Raw genomic sequence first — 20,305 nt, 5'->3', positions numbered from 1 at the left:
AGACTGTGGGTCCAGTAAACAAGAGTTCTATCAGGATTCTGTCACTGCTGGTTCTCGCTCTCACTCTCACACGCACACTTCTCTTGTGAGCATCTGCTTATATGAAAGAAACCTAGATATTTAACCTGATTCATTTTACAGGAACCTTTCCTTGGGATTTAAATCAGATCCTTTGTAAACTCATGTACCTTCTTATTGAAATTTCACGTTCTTGTCAGCTAACATTGATTTTGAATAGGGGATCGGTCATTGCCAAAGACGAGTAGGCAATCAACCATCTAATCTGGCATGATAATTGGGCAGTCCTTTAAATTCTTCCAAATGTGTGTTCAGGTGTATATTAAAACTGTAAGTTACTATTATAATTGGAAGTGAACATTGATGAGAGAAGATTTGTGCCATACTATGTGAACAGGACCAAAGCCTATTTGGAAGACAAGACAACACTCTCCTTCCTGTTGTATGCAGAGGATTTTTTATTAATCTTATGTGGCATTTTGGCTTGGATCTGCCATTTCTAAATGCACTGGTAAAATAGCTGCTTGAATGTACTCTTTGCTGATACTTCAGAGAATAGAGCCTGCCTTCTGGTATGGTAAAATTCCACAAGGTCTACAACTATGTTCTGGGTTATCTGTAAAAGGGAAGGAAATAGCCCTACAAGGCTGCAAGCAGTGGCTATGCACCATCTGCAGTATCAGCAGGTTTTTTCTTACTTTCTTTGGATTGGCAAGTATTAATACAATTTATTTAAATCTTGTGTCTCATTACTTAAAATGATTTTACATCAAGGCTCAGGATCTTAATCTCTCTGGCCCACCTGTTAACTGCAATGGTTTTCCCAACACTGCTCATTCAGGCCTAATTCCCTGGCCCCTTGCTTTTCATCTCAAAGGCTAAATTGTAATCGCACTGAATGCTTTCTGCCCATTTTTGGTTTATTTTTTACTTGCCCCCGATTTTCTCTCAATGGCTGCCTCAAGAACGTTATTGGTCACCCAATAGTCAGCTCGCCACCCCGTCCCCCCGAGAATCTCTCATCAACTTTGCAACCACGCTCCCCCAGTCCAAGCAGTCACCCAACGTTCTCTGTCGCTCCTGCCTCAATGTTAGGTGCAGTCATGAACCTGGCTTATACTGAGCACCTTTTGTTCCCTCAATCCCACCAGCAGTGTTGGACAAACCATTTGCACTTACCAGCTGGGTCAGAGAGATTACAACCCTGGGTCCTAATGTAAAATCATTTTAAGTATTGAAACATCAAGATTTAAATAAATCAATATTAATACTTATTTAATCCATAGAAACTAAGTAAAGCCCTGCTGATATTGCAGATGGTGCATAGCCACCCAGTGGTTAAGGTGTGGAACTGCCTGCAGACTCGTTAATTCTCAATATAAAATAGCAGCTGAGGGGTTACTACGTTGATACCAACGTTAGCTAAAACTTTAACACTGAAATCCTCTATCACAGAGCTACGTACAGGTGTAATTGGTATTGTGGGTTAATCTAATGTAAACATGCTATAAAGACGGCTTATATTTTGATTTTCAATGCATATTAAAATGGAATGTAGCTACAGTTTTTGATTTATAATAGATATGCAATTATCAAGTCGTATGACTTGACTCTGCTAGTTTTTCTATCCCTCACCCTTCTTAAGAGTAGAATTTGCCTCCTGCAAGTCTGGTTAGAATGCATTGACCATTGTAATTTCTAGAACTTGTTTGAGGTTATTCAAGGAATAATGTAGATTCTAGATTTTGATTATTTAAATGTTCCATTGTGATCAGCAAAAAAGTATAAGGATTAATTCCACACTGCTAGCAGGGAGATCTGCTCGTAGGTCCCACATTCCCTGCAAACAGAGGATCACTGAATTACCCATAAAGGAAAACATATTACATTTGTTCCCTTCCCCCAGACAATGGGTTTTTAAATTACAACTGCTGTAATTTACAGTGGCTTATTACATTTTTTTGTAAAATATGAGCTAGCTGAAGTTGTACGTCATTTCCTCTTCACCATTTTACTTTTTTAATTTATGAAAAGAAATTGTGTGCTTAAGTAACACAATTTCTCACCATGACCCAATTTTTGTAGTTTTGCCACATTAATTCCTATCAAGTGAGATATCAAAGACCTAAATGTGACATGTTCCATTCTCTCACTTGGGATTTAAAAGATATTGCATTACATTACATGAATCTAAGATATCCCAAGTTTCAAGAGTAGTGTGGACCTACTGGAATTGACTGTTAACTTATGGCTTGAGTTTTTATTTGGAATTTGACAGTAGTGAGACAGACTTCATATCTTATACTCATCTGTTATTTGCCGTCATTTATAAAATCAGGTATTGCAATCGATTGTCACTGCATTGAGAGAAATTTCCACAGAGGCTGCAAACTCTCATTTCTAACTTCTATAACCAATGTTGCTGTTTGGGCAAGAGTAGAGGAGATGTGGTCCTCAGTCCTGGAAGGACTGGTTAGGTTAAACCACAGTCAGCACAATTAGATCAAAATGGCAGCTAAGCTGATGAAACCCTGTGGTTAATGAATTTGCCATCTTCTAGTGTCTCTTCATCTGGTGATCATATGTGCATGACTTGTACCAGTGTTATCAGGTTGCATTGTGCAAAATTAACTCTTGTGTCAGAATGGACCTGATGTGAATAGAGTTCAAAATCCAGCTGTGATCAACAGAAGCTGGACCTTACAAATGAAAATCTGTTCTAATAGATTAGCTGATGGAGTTAAATTCTTTGAGTTATTTCCAGAACAAGCTGTTCACTTGGAAGACCAAAACGTGGCTCGCCAATGATTCAGTAGATAAATGACTCCAGGTGTGGTACTGAGCCATACAGATCAGAAAAGTCCTAGATTTTATGTCCCATCTACAATGATATCAAGATGTTATGAATGCATTATAATTGGCCTTCATATCCTTGGGTAAGGATGGAGAAAACCAGCCAAGGTTTCCTGCTCCTGATTCTTATCCAGTGATTCCGGGAAAGTAGATATGCAGGATGACTGGAGTAGGTGTGTCTGCGAGGTCCCCATGGTCAAATAACCAGCCGACACTTGGTCTGGACTTGCAATATCAAGAATGTTCACTTGATTGAGGCACCCATCATGAGTCCTCAGACAGTGTAAATCAATACTTGGGCTGTTTTCATGGGTAATAGTGTAGCTTGGACCAAAATACCATTCAATATTTGCATTAAAGGAAGATTTAATTCAAAGTCTGAAAGTATCTTGAAATCTGGAACACTCCTCTCTCTTTCCCCCCCCCCCCCCCCCCCAAAAAAAAAAGGCTGTGGATATGAGTTAGGACAATTGGAGCTGTCAAGACTGAGATTTTTGCTGGGTCAGGGTATCAAGGGATATGGAGTTGACGTACACATCAAGGGGCTGAATGGCCTACTCCTGATCCTAACGTTCCGATTTGGCTAATAGTAGAGCCAGTAAAATGAACTCAATGGTTACTCATGATATAATTTCGCAGAATCTTTACCCAATACTAAATGATCTACGGTATTAATGAAATCACAATTACAAAGGATGGAATTTGCTTCAAATAATTTGATCTTGCATGTAGTTGGGTTACAGGCTGCTGACTTATGGTAAGTAAATAAATCAAATTCCATTTTTATTACTTGGATTCTGGGATTTTTACAGATGTTCTGGGTATTGAGTTCTGGAATTCTGTTTTTTGCATGAAACCATATCCCATTTATAGCGCAGCATCAACATTGATGTCCATTATTGTACAAAATGCCTTTCAAATGCTAATGTATATTAACAACTAATAATACTTACATAGGTGCTAAACGTTGGACCAAGACGGTCACAGCATGGGCAAAGGAGAGAACCAAGGAAGATTATTGCAAATATATCTGTAAATGATGATATCCAGCTGAAGAAATCCGAGAATGCATGGAAACCCACATTAAAACGAGAAGAAGTTTCTGATGATTCTGACATACAAAAAACACAGGTTAGACCAAAAAAAAACTGCCTAAATGTATTTTAAAGCCTAAATAGGTCAACTGTGTCTGATAACCGAGTGGAATTTTCAGAAATTGCTGCATGTATTTATTTATCTGACTTTGACTGTTTAAGGATTTTCTGAAGCATATAGGCCTTTTTAAATAGATTTGTATTTTTATAAATGTTTTGTTTCTTTTTATCATGTGTTTCAAGGTTCCCCACTTAAACTGTTCACTGAACTTTACCAATGCCAGTGTGATCTGGATTCAAAACCATGTTGGCTTGTTGGGTGTTTTTTAAATATATTTCCTTACCTCCCCAGTGGGGAAGTACCTTTTGGAATCCCTGCCCCATTGGTAATCGAGAATGTGTCTTTCTTTAGGCATGTGTTGTAGGGGACTGGAGGATGTAGGCACTCGTCCTTCTCCAGTGCAGCTCTTAATGCCCCTTTTTTTTAAAAAACAGATTGGTGAGGTTATAAAGTGTATCTTATAGAAAGCTTAAACCAAAAATGTTTTGTAAGTACTTCAAGTTTGCCATGTCTCAAGGTATTAAAAGGTAGACATGTTTAGGTTTAAAAAAATAGAAAGTTGCCAGGCACTGTCTCTTCCCCTTCCCATAGCACTGTGATAATGGATTTGCTGTTTCCTGTGGTGCTCCATCTGACAGACAACTGAAGAAGTGCTGAAACTCACCCGGTTGAGGCAAGCAAATGAGACAACAGTCCTGGTAGCCAGACCAGTATCAGCCAGTGAAGGGATATTATCTCTTGGGTGTATCAAACCATTTCTCCCACCTCTCCTGAAGATGCTGAATCCCTGCTGAGGTACAGTTCCACAGCCAGGTGCCCCCCACTACCTTATCCGAAGAACCATTATTCATGTGTGAGTTATGATGGTAGGGGTTTACACTGGATATTGATCGGCAGTTTATTCAGCACGTATGGGCCAACGCCTGATTGAATAAACTCCTTGACCCAGTGGGGGAGCTGTGGGATAGTGCTTCTAACAGATTTTTTAATAACCGACCTTGTATTAATAAAAATTCTTCTATTCATATTATCGCTGTGAAGAGGAAATTAACTCTCTTTCAGATCAGTTAATTGTTCAGTTATTTATAGTCACTAGATTTTTTCTTTTTGGTGAGCAGCATATTGTATTGAGGAAAGAAATTCATTTCAAAATCTTTCTGTGCTGTGTTCTGCTAATTCTGTCTCTGGGAGTGCATTCAGTTGCTCACTTAAATTCTTGACAATGGGTAGCTAATGGAAATGGCTCCTCAAGCTCAGAGAAAAAGTGCATCTCTTGACAGACCGACAGATTGCGGACAAATTTTGTGACTAAAATTACCATTTCAGCTGAGCATTAATAATCAATCTCTTGGTTTCAGTTGAGTTCCAGGCAGCTGATAAATAAAACACTATGCACAGTGTGGTTCTGCCCAAAAACATTTTGGATTGTCATTATATAGATCACTCCAGTATGGGAAAGAAATAACACTCAGTTGCTCATGAATGCAAGGCAATGGCTCATGTAAATATCTCATTCAATCAACCTGCACACACACAAGACTACCACTGCACCCTCTTTCCCCCTCCATCCACACACACACGTGTGTAGTGGGGGGAGGGGTGGCGATACCACGCCATTCAGGGCACAAATCTTTTAAAGGGGTAATGTCCCTAAGTTTGTTTCCTCTTTTCTCTCTCTCTCTCTTTCCCCTCCCCCGCCCCCCCTCCTTTCCCTCTTTCCCAATAAGGTTATTGAAATATTCTATTTATATGCAACTTCTTTGGAGGAACATCATGCCTGCAGTAGGTAAAATAATTTTCTGCGAACAATTTGGTTAGTTGATGTTGCATTGTCTGCCCAAACTACAGTTATTTCCATTGGAAGTAAAATGTATGTGGTATTGAATTGAGTCTATAATTCAATTAAGTGGCATGCATGATGTCATGAATCATTGAGTTATCCATAGGCTGAATTACAGTCTGAAGCTCACTGTCAACTATCTTGTGTGTGTATATATACTGATTCATATTTAGTTTATTTTCTGCTTTTCATACTATCAGGTGGCAGGGGTGTGCTATAGGTGAAGGAAATTTAAACCTTATTGTGATAGGCCCTGAAGGTATATACACTGGGATTTGGGAGCAATTCATTAGCAATAGAATTGGAGACCAATACTTGAAGAATTGTCACTTTAAATATAGGGGATTGCGTAGTTATAAATAGCCTTGCCTGAATTTTGTGTCCTCTAATGCTGAATCGATCTTCATATTAACAGGGTCAATGTATCATGGGATCTACAGTGTAGTGTTTCTCAGTGTAAGGTAAAGCTTCAATAGCAAATCACCAGTAAATTATTTAGTATATTATCTTCTTTATTAGTACACTGTAAAGCATTACAATTCAGGCATGTTAATGAGGTCAGAATGAATGCTATTATTGTGTTGAATTAATATCTCATAATGGTCTAAATTTCCCCTCAGTTTGTTGTCTTTGTATTGACATGCTGATCTTTTATACTCAATCCAGGAACTATTCCGACGAGTGAGAAGCATCCTGAACAAGCTCACGCCACAGATGTTTCAACAGTTGATGAAGCAGGTTCAGGACCTGACAATTGATACTGAGGAGAGGCTGAAGGGAGTTATTGACTTAGTATTTGAGAAAGCTATTGATGAGCCCAATTTCTCAGTAGCATATGCCAACATGTGTCGCTGTCTCACAATGGTAGGTCAGCTAACATCGAGTACATACATTTTACATGTGCTGACTGATCATAGCACTTTTTTTTAAAAACTGAAAATCTGCATTTCCTTTTGGTTATTGTGGATTATACTAGGTGCAGCAGGTGCAATTTTAAAAAAATTCCTGTTTAATGTTGCCAAACTGCTACTTTTCTGGTTCTTTGCTTTTAAAAAAATAATTGGGTGATAGTGAGCAGAACCATCTCCTGCTTGCAAAAGCACAGATAAAGTAACATTGTGTACAGGACGAAGAAACAACCAATTCAGTTATGTAATGAGTGACATATCAGGCTTGGGATATTCAACATTGATCTATTACAGTCTACCCACAATGAGACACCCTGATTTTACAAACCCAAAATGGGAAGCTTTCCCACAGTAAACGAGAACTATTTCAACTACAGGTTATTTTTTGCTGAGGACAGAAAATTTAGGTTTGCTTGTGCAATGCAAAGAAAATGATAATATAAGCTTCTACTGGTGTATTTTTTTTGTACTGGACGAATGTTCACATGCGTATCCCATAGTACAGAAATGATGGCATTGATTACCAGTCTTCGAAAATAAAGCTAACGGAAGTTTGAAAGTTTCTACAAATTGCTAGTCTAATTCATCCATACCCACCCATGAATAATTTTTTTTGAGCTTTCTTGATAGGATTTGGGCACTCACTAATTTTGCATCAATAGCTGAATATAATGGTAGAAATTGATTGCAATTTTGAGTTTCCACTTGAAATTCATATGTATAAAGGGAGTGAGATGGCCTTGGTTTATACGGTGATCTCTTTGCACTGAACAATATGATATTTATTTCCATCCACAGCTGAAGGTCCCAATGTCAGATAAGCCTGGTTCCTGGGTAAATTTTCGCAAGCTGTTGCTAAATCGGTGTCAGAAAGAATTTGAGAAGGACAAAGCTGATGACGTTGTCAATGAGAAGAGGCAGAAAGAGATCGATGCTACTGCAACAGTAAGGAGCCTTAACACCTACTCAAATGGTGTCTGATTGAAATCGCCTTTTCTATTTACTGCTTGTAAATCATTTAATCTCTACTGTAACTCTGATATTAGCACTCTGAGCTAGCAGAAATTATGCATTCTGGTGACACTTGAGTAAAGCTTGGGCAAATCTTTCTAACACCTGGGCAAATCTGTGTCTGAAGCTTTCTTCAGCACTATCGTAAAAAGCTATTTTATAATTTCTAGTTGAGCCCCTGTGGGAAGAAGTTTATTTTCTTTTGTCCAGCTTATATTATAGTTTGGTATTGTTCTGGTATTCTACCAGATTGTCCATTCAAGCGGATTTTTTTTTGCTGATTAGGAGGCTTGGTGGAATTTTGCAACTGAAGAAATGCCAATTATGGGCTCTGTTCTCTTCTCAAACACAGCTCAGAGGCCCAAACATGACTCCCTAATTTCAGTCATGTCTCTAGAGGTTGACTTAGCAATAAACACTAAGCAATACAGCTCAGGAAAAATACCTGCGATGAGAACCTGACACTTTTTTGGAAAGTAAATGAAATTTTGATTTCCTGTTTTGCTGTTTAATGGCATGGACTGAAAAAGATTGAGGTCACATTTAATTAGACTGAAGGTTAACATCTGCAAAGCTTCTGCTTCTCACTTTTGCTGGATCTCTCGGGGAGGCTCAAAGCAGGGCTGAGCATCGTTACAAAAGTACATTCGCGTGAAGCTGTGCCTTCCTTATCCGCTGCTGACTTTGCTGCATTGGATACCTTAGATTTTCTGCAGTTCCCTGAGGCAATCAACGTTTGTGCTGTACTGACCCATGGATACAAGGTCCTTGTGTGTTGAGTGGATTAAGAAACCCTTTTCCTTTTACCAATTTTTTAAAAAAAATCTCGAGTGTTAAATAATATCCGGATTCTTAAAGCTAATTTTTTTCTAAAGCAAATATTTTATTAAATTTCACATGCTAAAACACTACAGTAGTGATCAAGATCTATATTATGAATATTAATATTCATTTCATTTTCTTGTATTTAAAAATATTGTTAGAGCACGCTCCCAAGCTTGCCATTTATGGCATTCCATGGATTTAGGAGTTGGTCTGATGTTAGACCCGTTGTCGCCTGTACACTTCTGCTCCACCTATGGAAATCAAGTCACCTATGGTGCAGGCAAGGGGAGACAGAAGCTGGGTTGCTACAGCAATACAACAAAACTGGATAAATTGCAAGTGAAATAGAAACTGAAAAGAACCAGTAAAAGTAGAAGAGAAAAGGAGTTAAAACCACAGAGAAAGGAAGCTCTAAGATCGCCAGCATGGATTTAACACACGTTCGTGAATCTTCTAACTTTTTAATTGGGCACATTCGTAATATGAAACCTTCGCATTACATGTGAAGCAGAGCCACAAAATGTTAAAATAGTATTATAGGTAATAAGTGATATGTAAGGGATTGCAGACTGAGAGCAATGCCTGGTTATTTTACCAACAGTGAGGTCTGAGAGTGTTGAGACAACTAAAGCAACTGGGCTGGGTTAGTGGTAGAGCGAGGCTGGTACTGTTAGATGAAATGGTGTTTGGGTAAATCTTTCTCTGGTCACTAATATAAGTGAAAACGTCAGTGCAATTGTTACAGGTTTTATGATCATACTTTTGTACTCACATTAGTGAAAGCAGGAAAAAACATATTTGATATTGGTCAATATACCTCACAAAGGATATTGAATCAAAAAAATGTATAGGATAAACACAAAAGTGGAAATTTCTAGAATTATCTAACTGGGCTAAGAATTAGTTAAAGAACTGATTTTTTTTTTAGCAAACTGAAAGGAGCTATAATAGAACTTTCTTGCTACAAGTTTAAGTAAAAGTTGCTATAAATTTACATTGGGAGAATCAAAAAGCTTCAAAATCAGACGTTAACTACAGATGTTTCACTGGATCAGTCTTTTGGAAAGGTTTGTTTACTTGTGAATTAAGCTGCTGCCTAATTTTGTGAATGCTGAATCTGGAGATTTCAGAAGGGATCTGGACTAATTTCAGTTGTAGGAGGGATGGAGAACAACTTGGATCTGAATCCTCTAGAGGTTGTCCTTTTGAGTGGTGAGAGAATTGTAGGATCACAGTGGATTGGTGCTATATCCACTTGGTAAAATATATTAGCTCAATCTGCTGGCCTTTCCTGCTTCCATACATTTGCATGCATTGGAGTAAAGGGCACTGTCACAAACCTGAAAGGATCAAAGATAAAATTAGAGCTTTAAACAAAATCTCAATGGGTAGCTGCACAAGATGGTATTACCAAATGATAATTTGCAAAGACCAATGAGCTTTTAGGCAACGGTTATATTGAAAATTTTTAAGCTTTTTTAGTATATAATGGAACATAAATATTGCCCATCCTATTGTAATACACTGGACAGAAGTAGTACAATAGGACGTGTAATATACTTATGTCAAGTCACGCTAATATTTGCTAGTTATTGCTTCGGGAAAAAAAGAGGATGGGATCTTTTGTCCCGTTTTAACCTCAGATCAGGTTTCTTTCTGTGTCTCATTTCAATTGTGCTCAAATTAAATCACAAAATGGCACAAAGACAAATAATTCATGATCCTGTAGTATGCTACATTAACTGTGCTGCTTTGAAGCATTGATGAATATTGGTCATTTGTGATTTGAAAACTTTCAAGTTATGGCAGTGAAATTTTCTTGTGCATTTAGTCTTATCATAAAGGAGAAAGAAATGTGTCCTTAAATTTGGTCATCTTCTTGGAGTGTTGGCTTTGGCTCAGTGGTAGTACTCTCGCCTCTGAGTCAGAAGGTTGTGGGTTCAAGCCTCACTCCTGGACCTGAGTGCAAATTCTCAGTTGACACTCCAGTGCAGTACTGCACAGTTGAAGGTCTTTTGGTTGAGACGTTAAACCAAGGTCCTGTCTGCCCTCCTGGGTGAACATATAAGATCCCATGGCACTATTCAAAGAACAGCATGGGAGTTTTCCCTGTATCTTGGCCAACATTTAACCGTTAAACCAACATCACTAAAACAATTTAGTTGGTCATTTATTTCATTGCTGTTTGTGAGACCTTGCTGCTCACACATTGGCTGCAGCGTTTCCTTACAGTACAACGGTGACAACACTTCAAAAGTAATTCATTGGCTGTAAAGTGCTTTGCGATGTCCTGAGGTCGTGCAAGGTGCTACATAAATGCAAGTTTGTTTGTTCTTTAAACTAATGTTATGAACAGGAGTGGCAACAGAGCTCCAGCAGACATTTTGAGACTCCAGTCACTTGTGAAACTGAATTTTTGGTGAGAATCAGATTCTGCAAGTATAGCACCACAGAAGAAGAAAACAAATGTTGAGAAAACAAAATCTGATGGGGAAGCTCGTTTCAGAGCTTTCCTCAAGTCGTGCTGTCATGACTGCTTCAAGACGATTCAGGTTGTGAGTCGGGAGTAATTTTCCTCTGCACAGTTTAAACTTTTTACTAGCTGAGTTCTGAGCATTTGTAGACTGGCTGTCCTCCCTCTCCCTGACTCTGTTTATCATTTCCGACTACACCCTTTTTTATTTCCCATTCCTCTTCTCTGCCTGGACCCATTGAAATGAGACACAACTCGACAACGTTCCATGCCCTGAATGTTCTCTGTGTATTAGCTGCCACCACTTCATGTTATGCCATGGTAATGCTTAAACACTACCATTTTTTAGGCTTGGAGGACTTCATACCTTACAAGGAACAAGCGAATTGTTGTAAAAGCATAACTACTTATTAAGTCATTTCCTTGGATTGTTACAAGAGAGTGCTACGGTCTTTTTCTGTTGTCATAGCAGTGCCTTGTGTAGCTCCTAATAGGCACTGGAAAAATAGCGCCAGATTGAGTTGGATCATCAATAGAATAATTCCAGGAGAGGGCTACAGTAGGATTCACTCAACAAAGGAGGGCAAATTTCTGACTCTGTTGTTTCCCATGTGTAAGCAACAACAGGAACACACAGTAATATCTGAAAAGCAGGACAAGGGGCATTGTGATGCAGGATCACCAAACGACCTGTCAAATCTTTTCAGACTTGTACAGCAGTCTCTACAGCGCTCCCATCCCCACACCATTTTGGTATTTCCTGACTGTGGTTGAGTAAGTTCGGTGGCGTGAATTTGAAATCTACAATAGCAGAAGGAAGTTGTAAATGCTATTGCGGAAATCACAAAGCCGTAATTTTTTCCTGATTGAATGTTATAAGAGAAGGCGGTGAAATTTGTGCCTGTTTTGACCTAGTTCTGCGGTTTCTTTTGGGAACCTGGTATGCTTTCGGATACCTTTCTGGCGATTATGATTCTCCTTAGCCATAAAAGGGACAAGGACCCTCAGAAGTGTGGATATTATCATCCTATCTCTCTTAACAATGCTCTTAAATTCTTTGCATTTAGAATGACTAACCTGCTCCCTTACCTGATACACTCGGAGCCAACCGACTTCATTAACAACAACTTGCATTTATATAGCATCTTTAATGTAGCACAACATCCTAAGGCACTTCACAGAAGCATAATCGGACAAAAATTGACACCGAGCCAAAGGAAGAGATATTGGGGCAGTGGGGTGACTAAAAACTTGATCAAAGAGGTAGTTTTGAAGGAGAGCCCTAAAGGAGAAGAGCGGAGAGGTTTAGGGGGGGAATTCCAGATCTTGGGGCCTAGGTGGCTGAAGGCCCAGCTGCAAGTGGTGAGGCGAAGGAAGTAACATGAGGCCAAAGTTGGAGGAACACAGAGTTCTCGGAGAATTGTAGGGAAGAAATTAAGGCATGATGTTCAGGCAATAACATGGGAACACTCTTGTACATTCACTTTGCTCTTACTGGTTAGCTAGTGCTCTCTGTCACTGCAAAGAATATATTCAATCAGGTGAGTTGGCCTTTATTGTTTGCAACTTTCAAGCCGTAAGATTTTCTGTTGCATTTGTGAATTGTTTCAAAACATATCCGGCCAGCCTTTGCAGTAATTAGGGTACTTAGATTCACAGACTGTTTCATTGATTGGCTATTCAGCAGGAATCTGCATCCTTCTGGTCAGCATATCTTGGAGGTGTGGAACTTGGTCTTCGAGACATTAGTTTTTGATGGGCCCTTGTGTATGGCTGCCCTTCCAGTCTAGGTTGTTAACGTAGCTAGATGGATTTCATAGAGAAACAACCAGTTAAGGCCAGTTATTGCTTTTGGGCCTGCTACTGATGGGAGTACTTAACAAAAGCTTCCTGGAAATTGAAATCATGCCAATTATAGGAAGAAAGTACTTTCCTGACTTCTGGAGATCAACTAATTCTCCCCTCACTACACACTATGCTCTAGTTGAAGAATAAGAAATTATAAATCAAGGAACGTTTTTCTATGCCTTTTGATTTTGTCCACTCTAGTCATTTTGTTGATCTTATTAATGGGTAGCTTGTCATGAGACTAAAACACAATGGAACTGAAAATCGTGTGCTCACTGACTAGACAAGTTGACAAACAGCTGACAAACTATGTCCTTGGTGCTTTTGAGTTTTTATAAGCCCAAGGCTTTTCCTGATCAAAGCCTTTGTTCTAATTAATGAAGTTCAATTCCTTTACTCACTCCAATAGCCAACAGTCTGTTATTGTTACATATTTTAAACTGTAATACAAGAATGACTTGGGATTTTCCCTGATAGTCAATGGGGAAACAAATTGGCGGTTGGACTCTGGCAACTGTTTTCTAACGTTCTTCTGGAGCCAGTCGATGTTTTATGGAGGATACAGTGTCTCCCACTTAGGAACTGATCCAGGATTGTATTGGTTAATAATCTTTTTAAAAAATCATTTAATTTATTTTAAAATTGGTAATTTTTCTGTTGGATTGTTTATCCTTCATCAGTTATATTTCACTACCTAGCAGGAAACTGTGATCCTACTGTAAAGGTGATTTATAACTTCGCTGGTGGCTAACTTCTGCAATATACACTTTGTAAAATGCCACGTTGAGCTTGTTGCAGTGTTCAAATGTATGTTGTATAGTCAGATGTAGTTTTAAACTTGATGGAAAAAGGCTGCTGTTCATGATAAAAGTGAATGAAGTGCCCAGCAGCAGAAAGTTACAAGTAAATACCATATTGATGAATGGCTGTTCGAATTACTAAATGGAAAAATTAACAAAGCAATATTGTCAAATGGAGGAAGATTTCAAATCTTGAACCTAATATTAACACCTCATGACTCACAATTTATTTTTAATTTGGGTCATTGTTGTGCATGCAAGTTCCTATATAAATCCATGTTTCTCATCTATAATCCTTCTTGTTTTCTTCAGACTGAAGACAAGTCCAGACTTCAAGATGAGCTCGAAGAATCAAAGGACAAAGCTCGTAGAAGGTCCATTGGAAACATTAAATTTATTGGGGAACTGTTCAAACTTAAAATGCTGACAGAAGCCATTATGCACGACTGTGTTGTGAAACTACTAAAAAACCATGATGAGGAATCATTAGAATGTTTATGCAGGTTATTGACCACAATCGGCAAGGACCTCGACTTTGAAAAAGCAAAAGTAAGTGTAAAAGGATTGGTTTATTATGGCATTTTGTGGTTTGGTAGTATGATGGTCTTCAATGGATTTCTCAATTGGGTGTTTGTTTTAAAGGAATTCTGCAGGTCAAGATCCTATCAAAACCTTATTGAGCATTAATCTGCAATTTTACAGCTTAAAAAGTTTTATAAAATGTTGTCTATGAAGTAGGTAATTTTCTGAATCGGAGTAACATTGCCCTTGCCCCCACATTTCCAGAGCTGAGCGCTTAAACATGACTTTTTGTTGCCAAGCCTTGACTCCCAATGCCTTGCTATTGAGACAATTGTGCATCAGACCCTGGCCTCAAATGTTGCAAAGGTTGCAACCGCAATTGACCTTCTCTTGATCAGATTTATAAAATAAACACAAAAGTTTTTTAAAAATTGGAGGGGGTGTGTTGCAGACACCAAATAGTTGAGAAGGCCATTGTAAGCCCTTTCTTTAACATGGATTATTCCTTTAAAGAGACTGTTCATTTTATTTGTCTACATCGTGTTAATTCCAAGCAATGTGAGGGTGAGTTTCCACTTTAATTAAAGATGCCACAGTTGATTTGCTAAAAGTAGTTTTTATAGTTTAGTTAAATGGCCATTTTGTGGAGTACTTTGGGTATTTTTTTTCCTCAGAGTTACCCTAATGGTTCAGTTGGTAAATGTGGAACTGAGTCATGCAGATCAAAAAGTTCCAGTTCTAATGCTGGGTCTGTACTGAGTTAACTGATCTCAGCTGGGATTAAACTAAGGTATTTCAGTTGGCCTCAGGACTCCTGGACTAGGAAGGGGAACATTCAACTCAGTGACCATGCTGGGCTGCTTCTTGCTTGGTTATTTAATGAGGACAGGATTGGGTTTGGTGTTTGTGCCTCATAGTGAAATAGCCACTGGCACTCATGAGCTAGGCTCAATATGAACAATGGTCACTTGGGCAAGGTTCTAAAAGATAGATAGTGACCATGGAATTGTACACTAGCATAGTCATGAAGAATTGGGATAGAAGAGGCATTGAAATTTCACACCAGGAAAGTCTCTGGTGATAGATGAGCTGAGGGTGACATTGTGATACAAAGTTGGCCTAAGTGTCTCTGCTTAGAAAAAGATAAATCAGCTATTTAGTGACCCCACTATTGGAAGTTTGTGTGTGTGAATGCTTGTTGGATGAGGACAAGTTCATGCTCTGCTGTGATGGCCTGCCCTGGCATCTCCTATATAATCAAATAATTCACCAGAATTCACTGTTCAGACGTGCGCATAAAGAATTGGGCACTTGGGTGAAGTAATGGAGATCTGACAGCATCTAGAATTAGAACCAATCACTGTTTTCAGCAATGTTGGTAAAAGGGGAGGATGTCAGAGAAAATTGGAGGCAGAATAATACAGAATAAAAGTTAGTTTGAACCAAAAAAGGTGTAGTTTGTTGTGATTAGAAATAATTCTTGGACACGAGCGAAGTGCTGATACATTTTTAAGTTCTAACCAAATGTTAACTGGCCTAGTAAAGCTACAAGTACAGATTTTTTTCACTTCCTTGGGGACTTTCTGGTAATGAATTTTTAATTTGTAATTTAGAAATGACATTTTGTTGTCCATCAGGCCACAGTGTAGTGTTGCAGTATATTTTTAAACATGCACACAAGGTTCCAATCCATAGCTTCTTGGGTATTGTGGAAGAAATCTGAGTGCACCTTCAAATAGAAGGTGAGCCATCCCATCACAATCTATCAAAACATTATCAAGTAAATTCTAGTCAGCCATTCAGCCATCACTAGTTCCTTCCCGTGTGGGTTGACATTACTGGTTTCTTTTCGAATGTTCTAGTTTGATGTATTTCCAAAAACAATGCATGCTGGTGCATAAAACAATTTATTGGCCATTGCATTGCAAGCACATGAATCTTTAACTTCTGATTGAGCCTTGGTGTTCTGACTGACTGACATCCCAAACTTATGAAGTCACTTCAGTCCTGCACACCACTGCCTCTCTCTGTCTAGTGACCTCTTTTCACAATAATATCTGCAGTGGATGCTTTAATGGTCAAAATAGGTTTCGTTCTTTTGCGATGAGAAGGGGCATAATTACACAGTTTAAAAAGTTGTTGTTTTTGAATTAGAAAACTGCTGATGATCATTGCATTCTGATGTTCTTTCTCAGTAAGCATTCAGAATCATTATGTTGAAATTTGCAATTGTTGGCAATTTATTGTTAAGCCTGTACATTAGCTTGTACGGTTAATGATGAGTGCATAAAATGTTACTGTTGTATAAGTACTTTTGAAGTGTATTGATTGTTGTGTAGGAAAACGCAGCTGCCAATTTGTGCACAGGAAGGTCCCACAAACAGCAATAAGATAAATGATGTTAACCTATTTTAGTGGTGTTGGTTGAAGGATAAATGTTGCCCATGATAGTGGGGAAACTCTTTCCTTTTGAATAGTGGTAACGGATATTTTACATCCACCTGACAGGACAGATGGAGCCTCGCTTTAGCATCTCATCCAAAAGGTAACACCTCCGACAGTTCAGCACTCCCTCAGTGTCAGGCTAGATTATATGCACAAGTCCATAGGGCATGAATCCACAACCTCCTGAAGAGCATGGAGCAAGTCCATGCCCTACAGCCCATCAAGTCTGAAACTTCTCTATCTCAGTCTCTGCCTTATCCCCCATCCATTTAATGAGGAAAAGTTCTACATAATTACTTCCTGATCCCCAAAACTCCAGAGTACTTGTGTAATTTAAATAGAATCATGCCTGAATTAGATTATTTAGAGTTTTCAACAAAGAGTTTGTATTTCTGCAACAGGAAGAAAATCAGTGAGTTTGTGTAGATCTACTAGTTAATAGTTTTGAAGCTCAACTGAGACTGGTAAAGTGTTTTAGTTTGGATCTCAGTTTGATATCATGTAAGCCCCTCAACAGTGCAACAGCCTTGTAACTGCTTTCTTGTATTAATGTTCTGTATATAGTAAGAGTTTGGGCATGTCAGTTTTCTAAAGGCACTTCAACTTTTTTTTGCTTATTGTCTCAATATCTTCACTTGCTGTTCCCCCTCACTTCCTTTAACATTTGTAAACAATTTTACAACACCAAGTTATAGTCCAGCAATTTTATTTTAAATTCACTGACCATCAGTGGTGGTCTCCATAGATGTACAGGGCTGGGTAAGATTCTTTGGGGATGACGGTCTGTGTCTGTGGAAATATACCCAGTACCAGTAGGTGTGTTCCAGAGACACTTTGTGGAGGGGTGGGGGGGAGAGGGGTGGTGATAAGACAGCAAAGTTCAGTTAATCTATTCAAGGTTCTACTCCTAAAGAAACTAAATACGTAAAGATCTGCAGTTGGTTGAGTTAATTAAATTGGTAAGATTTTTGGATAATGGATGCTGGAACTTGCTGCAAGACTATAGGAAAAGAGAAACTTCAGCCTTTGGAAGCAGAATGGTTTAAAAGCTGATTGCACTGTAGAGTGTTTTGGATGGATGGCTGGAGGGAGGTTTGAGGTCTTACTGCAATCTATATAAACTTTTGAATCAGTAGGGTGTTGAATTCCGATGGGTCCAGAGTCTTACTTTATTTCTGGCATGAAAATCGCCCCACACTAAAAATATTGTTAATTTGAACCAGGTACAAAGGGGCAAGCAATATTTATCCAATTTAAAAACTGTACAAATATAATATTAATTCTCGCCTTGGGCAAAATGTATTTAGTTATCCTTCAATTTTATTCTCCATTGTTGAATCTCTGTGCTGTGGAAATATTTTTCTGTTTTTGTCTATCCATCTGTAATCTACACGATTGCCTGTGGGACAGACTGCAAAATAAATTCAATCCGAATGTTCCCCAATTAGAATGTGTGACTGTATGTAAAATCCTTCTAGAAACTGGTACACCAGGAATCCTACATATGAGCTTACGTGTGAACATAAACACTGATTTGGTATCTCGTCGGCTTAATGTTTGAATTTTAACGCTGTGAAGAAACAACTTCGTTTCATCAGATGTACGATTCTATTCCTATTTTAGTGTTGAAATCCTTAGTATTTGGAAGTGTATTTAATTCCTATTAACATTTCACTTTTTTACAATTGAGATATATTTTACTGGTTATTAAAGAATCAGTAACTTTATACTCATCATTCTGCACCTTTTGAACTGAGAGTTAGCTTTTCAAAAGGAACAACATTTTATCTGTTCTAAATTTGAAGCTAATTTTTTTTCTATCCTGGCTTATATTGATTAAGTTTTCAAATAAGTAAAAAAAAAAATTTGGAATTTTTGTTCAGTCCTGTCTTGCTGTAACATGTCTTAGTGGCCTTTTATATAGCACGTCACACATTGTGTAGTGTAGCAGACTGAAAATATAGCAGAAACAAATTTGGTGTCACACTTTTCTGGTAGACTCAAATAAGGGCCTTCACCATACTGATGTGTTGAATGATGATTCAGAACCAATCCCACAGAAAAGCAACCAGTTAAAATGCAATTTGAACCAATCACGTCACTCACTTTTCATAGTGGTTCCAGCCATCATCTTGATCTGATTAGTTGAATATGTGGCCTATTCACTATACATAATTTATAGCAAGAAACACATGAAAAGTTACATTATTTGTACTAAAATCATTAAACTATTTTTATATGAGTAAGTTTAATGTTCTTGCAGAGGCCTGCCCGTCTTTTCAGGCTTAAGTTTTGCTTCAAGCCCAGATCAGGAATTCATATCCAAGTCTTGGCTGTTGGATATTTCCAGCTCCTATTGACAAATTCTGTGTGTCAGTGTTGTAGTTTTCATCCTGTTCCTGTGAAACTACGGTACCCAGAGTGCACCAAAAAAAGCCATTGTCACATGCATGAAATTTACAGATAACAATGGTGAGGCACCAAATTCAGGAAAATGTATTAAAAAGTGCAGTCTTAAGCTGTTGAATAAAAATTTGAACTAACGGTTTTGCTTCCAATGAGGTTATTTTTTATGTCACTGAAGGAGACTGAATTTTGTACTGGGGTCAGAAAGTGATGTTTGCATCTTGAGCAAGTTTTCTGAATGGTGGGTAAATAGTATTACAAGCATATCAGCGACTCCTGTACTTTCCCGTGTTGGTAGAGTGAGTAATATTTTTACCTTGAGTCAGGCATGTGATATATTGCTTCAGTAAGTTTGCTGCTCCCGGTAAGGCGTGGCATCTAGGCTGCAGCGGGACCATGGTAAGCATCAGAGGCTATGCTCCCGCAAAGCCACTAGAGGTCTTATAGTTCTTTATAATCCCTTGGAGGATGATGGGCCTTTCCCCTTTCTTTGGGTATCTCCGGTTAAAGGGGCAGCAGGAAGCAGCCTGATTTCAGGCCTTTGCCTTTGTGAATTCCTCCACTAAGCGGCCTGGGATAACTCTAATTTCCCAGCCCCTTCCCACTCTACATTTCGAGAACTTGGATTGGGTGCGCAAACTGTGGCCTACTACGTGCACTATACGGCTCTCTGAGCTTTTTAATACACCTCAAATCTCTCAATTACAACGTACATGCTGATTAGCTGCTGACTGTATCAGACTAGTGATTATGCTCTAATTGAATCAGCAGTTGAAATTAAAAGGTTTAATCAGACAATTTTTGTTTTAAAGAAAATGCCTAATGGTTAAAGGGTCGCTTGTTTTACTTTAACATATAATGCCGCTGACCAGTATAGGAAGTTTTCTATCAGCCATATTGTTAGGCATTGAACAGGAAAGTAAAACTAGGTTTAAAAATTACTAATCCATATGCATCCAGCTTAATCAGTCTGTAAAGGCAGCATGATCTGCCAAGATTTTCTGTTGTGTTCTGGTCCTTTAGACATGTGCTTGGTGAGGATTTAGATAGTATCAGCTCCTCATCTTCTACACTTATCGTGTTCAAAATCTTAAATCCTCTTGATCTGTAAAATTGCATTATCAATTTAAAGCTGTTCAAAGTCGTAATCTGTTTTCACTTTGGTGACTGGAATGCTGTTTTGGAGTGTATTCTGTGCTGA

The 20,305-nt window shown here is 38.4% G+C and overlaps 1 protein-coding gene across 1 annotated transcript in view; it reads left to right on the top strand.

The window, feature by feature from the left end:
* Positions 1-14,280, top strand: part of LOC137307781 (eukaryotic translation initiation factor 4 gamma 3-like) — a gene marked incomplete at its 3' end in the record, with an annotated part of 36,255 nt that extends 21,975 nt beyond the window's left edge. The window contains exons 5-8 of the mRNA XM_067976912.1: positions 3,829-4,002; positions 6,533-6,730; positions 7,573-7,719; positions 14,044-14,280. Coding sequence (XP_067833013.1) covers positions 3,829-4,002; positions 6,533-6,730; positions 7,573-7,719; positions 14,044-14,280 — 756 coding nt within the window. The remainder of the gene's footprint in view (positions 1-3,828; positions 4,003-6,532; positions 6,731-7,572; positions 7,720-14,043) is intronic.
* Positions 14,281-20,305: the final 6,025 nt, after the last annotated feature.

The sequence above is a fragment of the Heptranchias perlo genome, unplaced genomic scaffold, assembly GCF_035084215.1.
Source record: "Heptranchias perlo isolate sHepPer1 unplaced genomic scaffold, sHepPer1.hap1 HAP1_SCAFFOLD_1106, whole genome shotgun sequence".
NCBI lineage: Eukaryota > Metazoa > Chordata > Chondrichthyes > Hexanchiformes > Hexanchidae > Heptranchias > Heptranchias perlo.
This window is presented reverse-complemented; position numbering and strand designations above follow the sequence as displayed.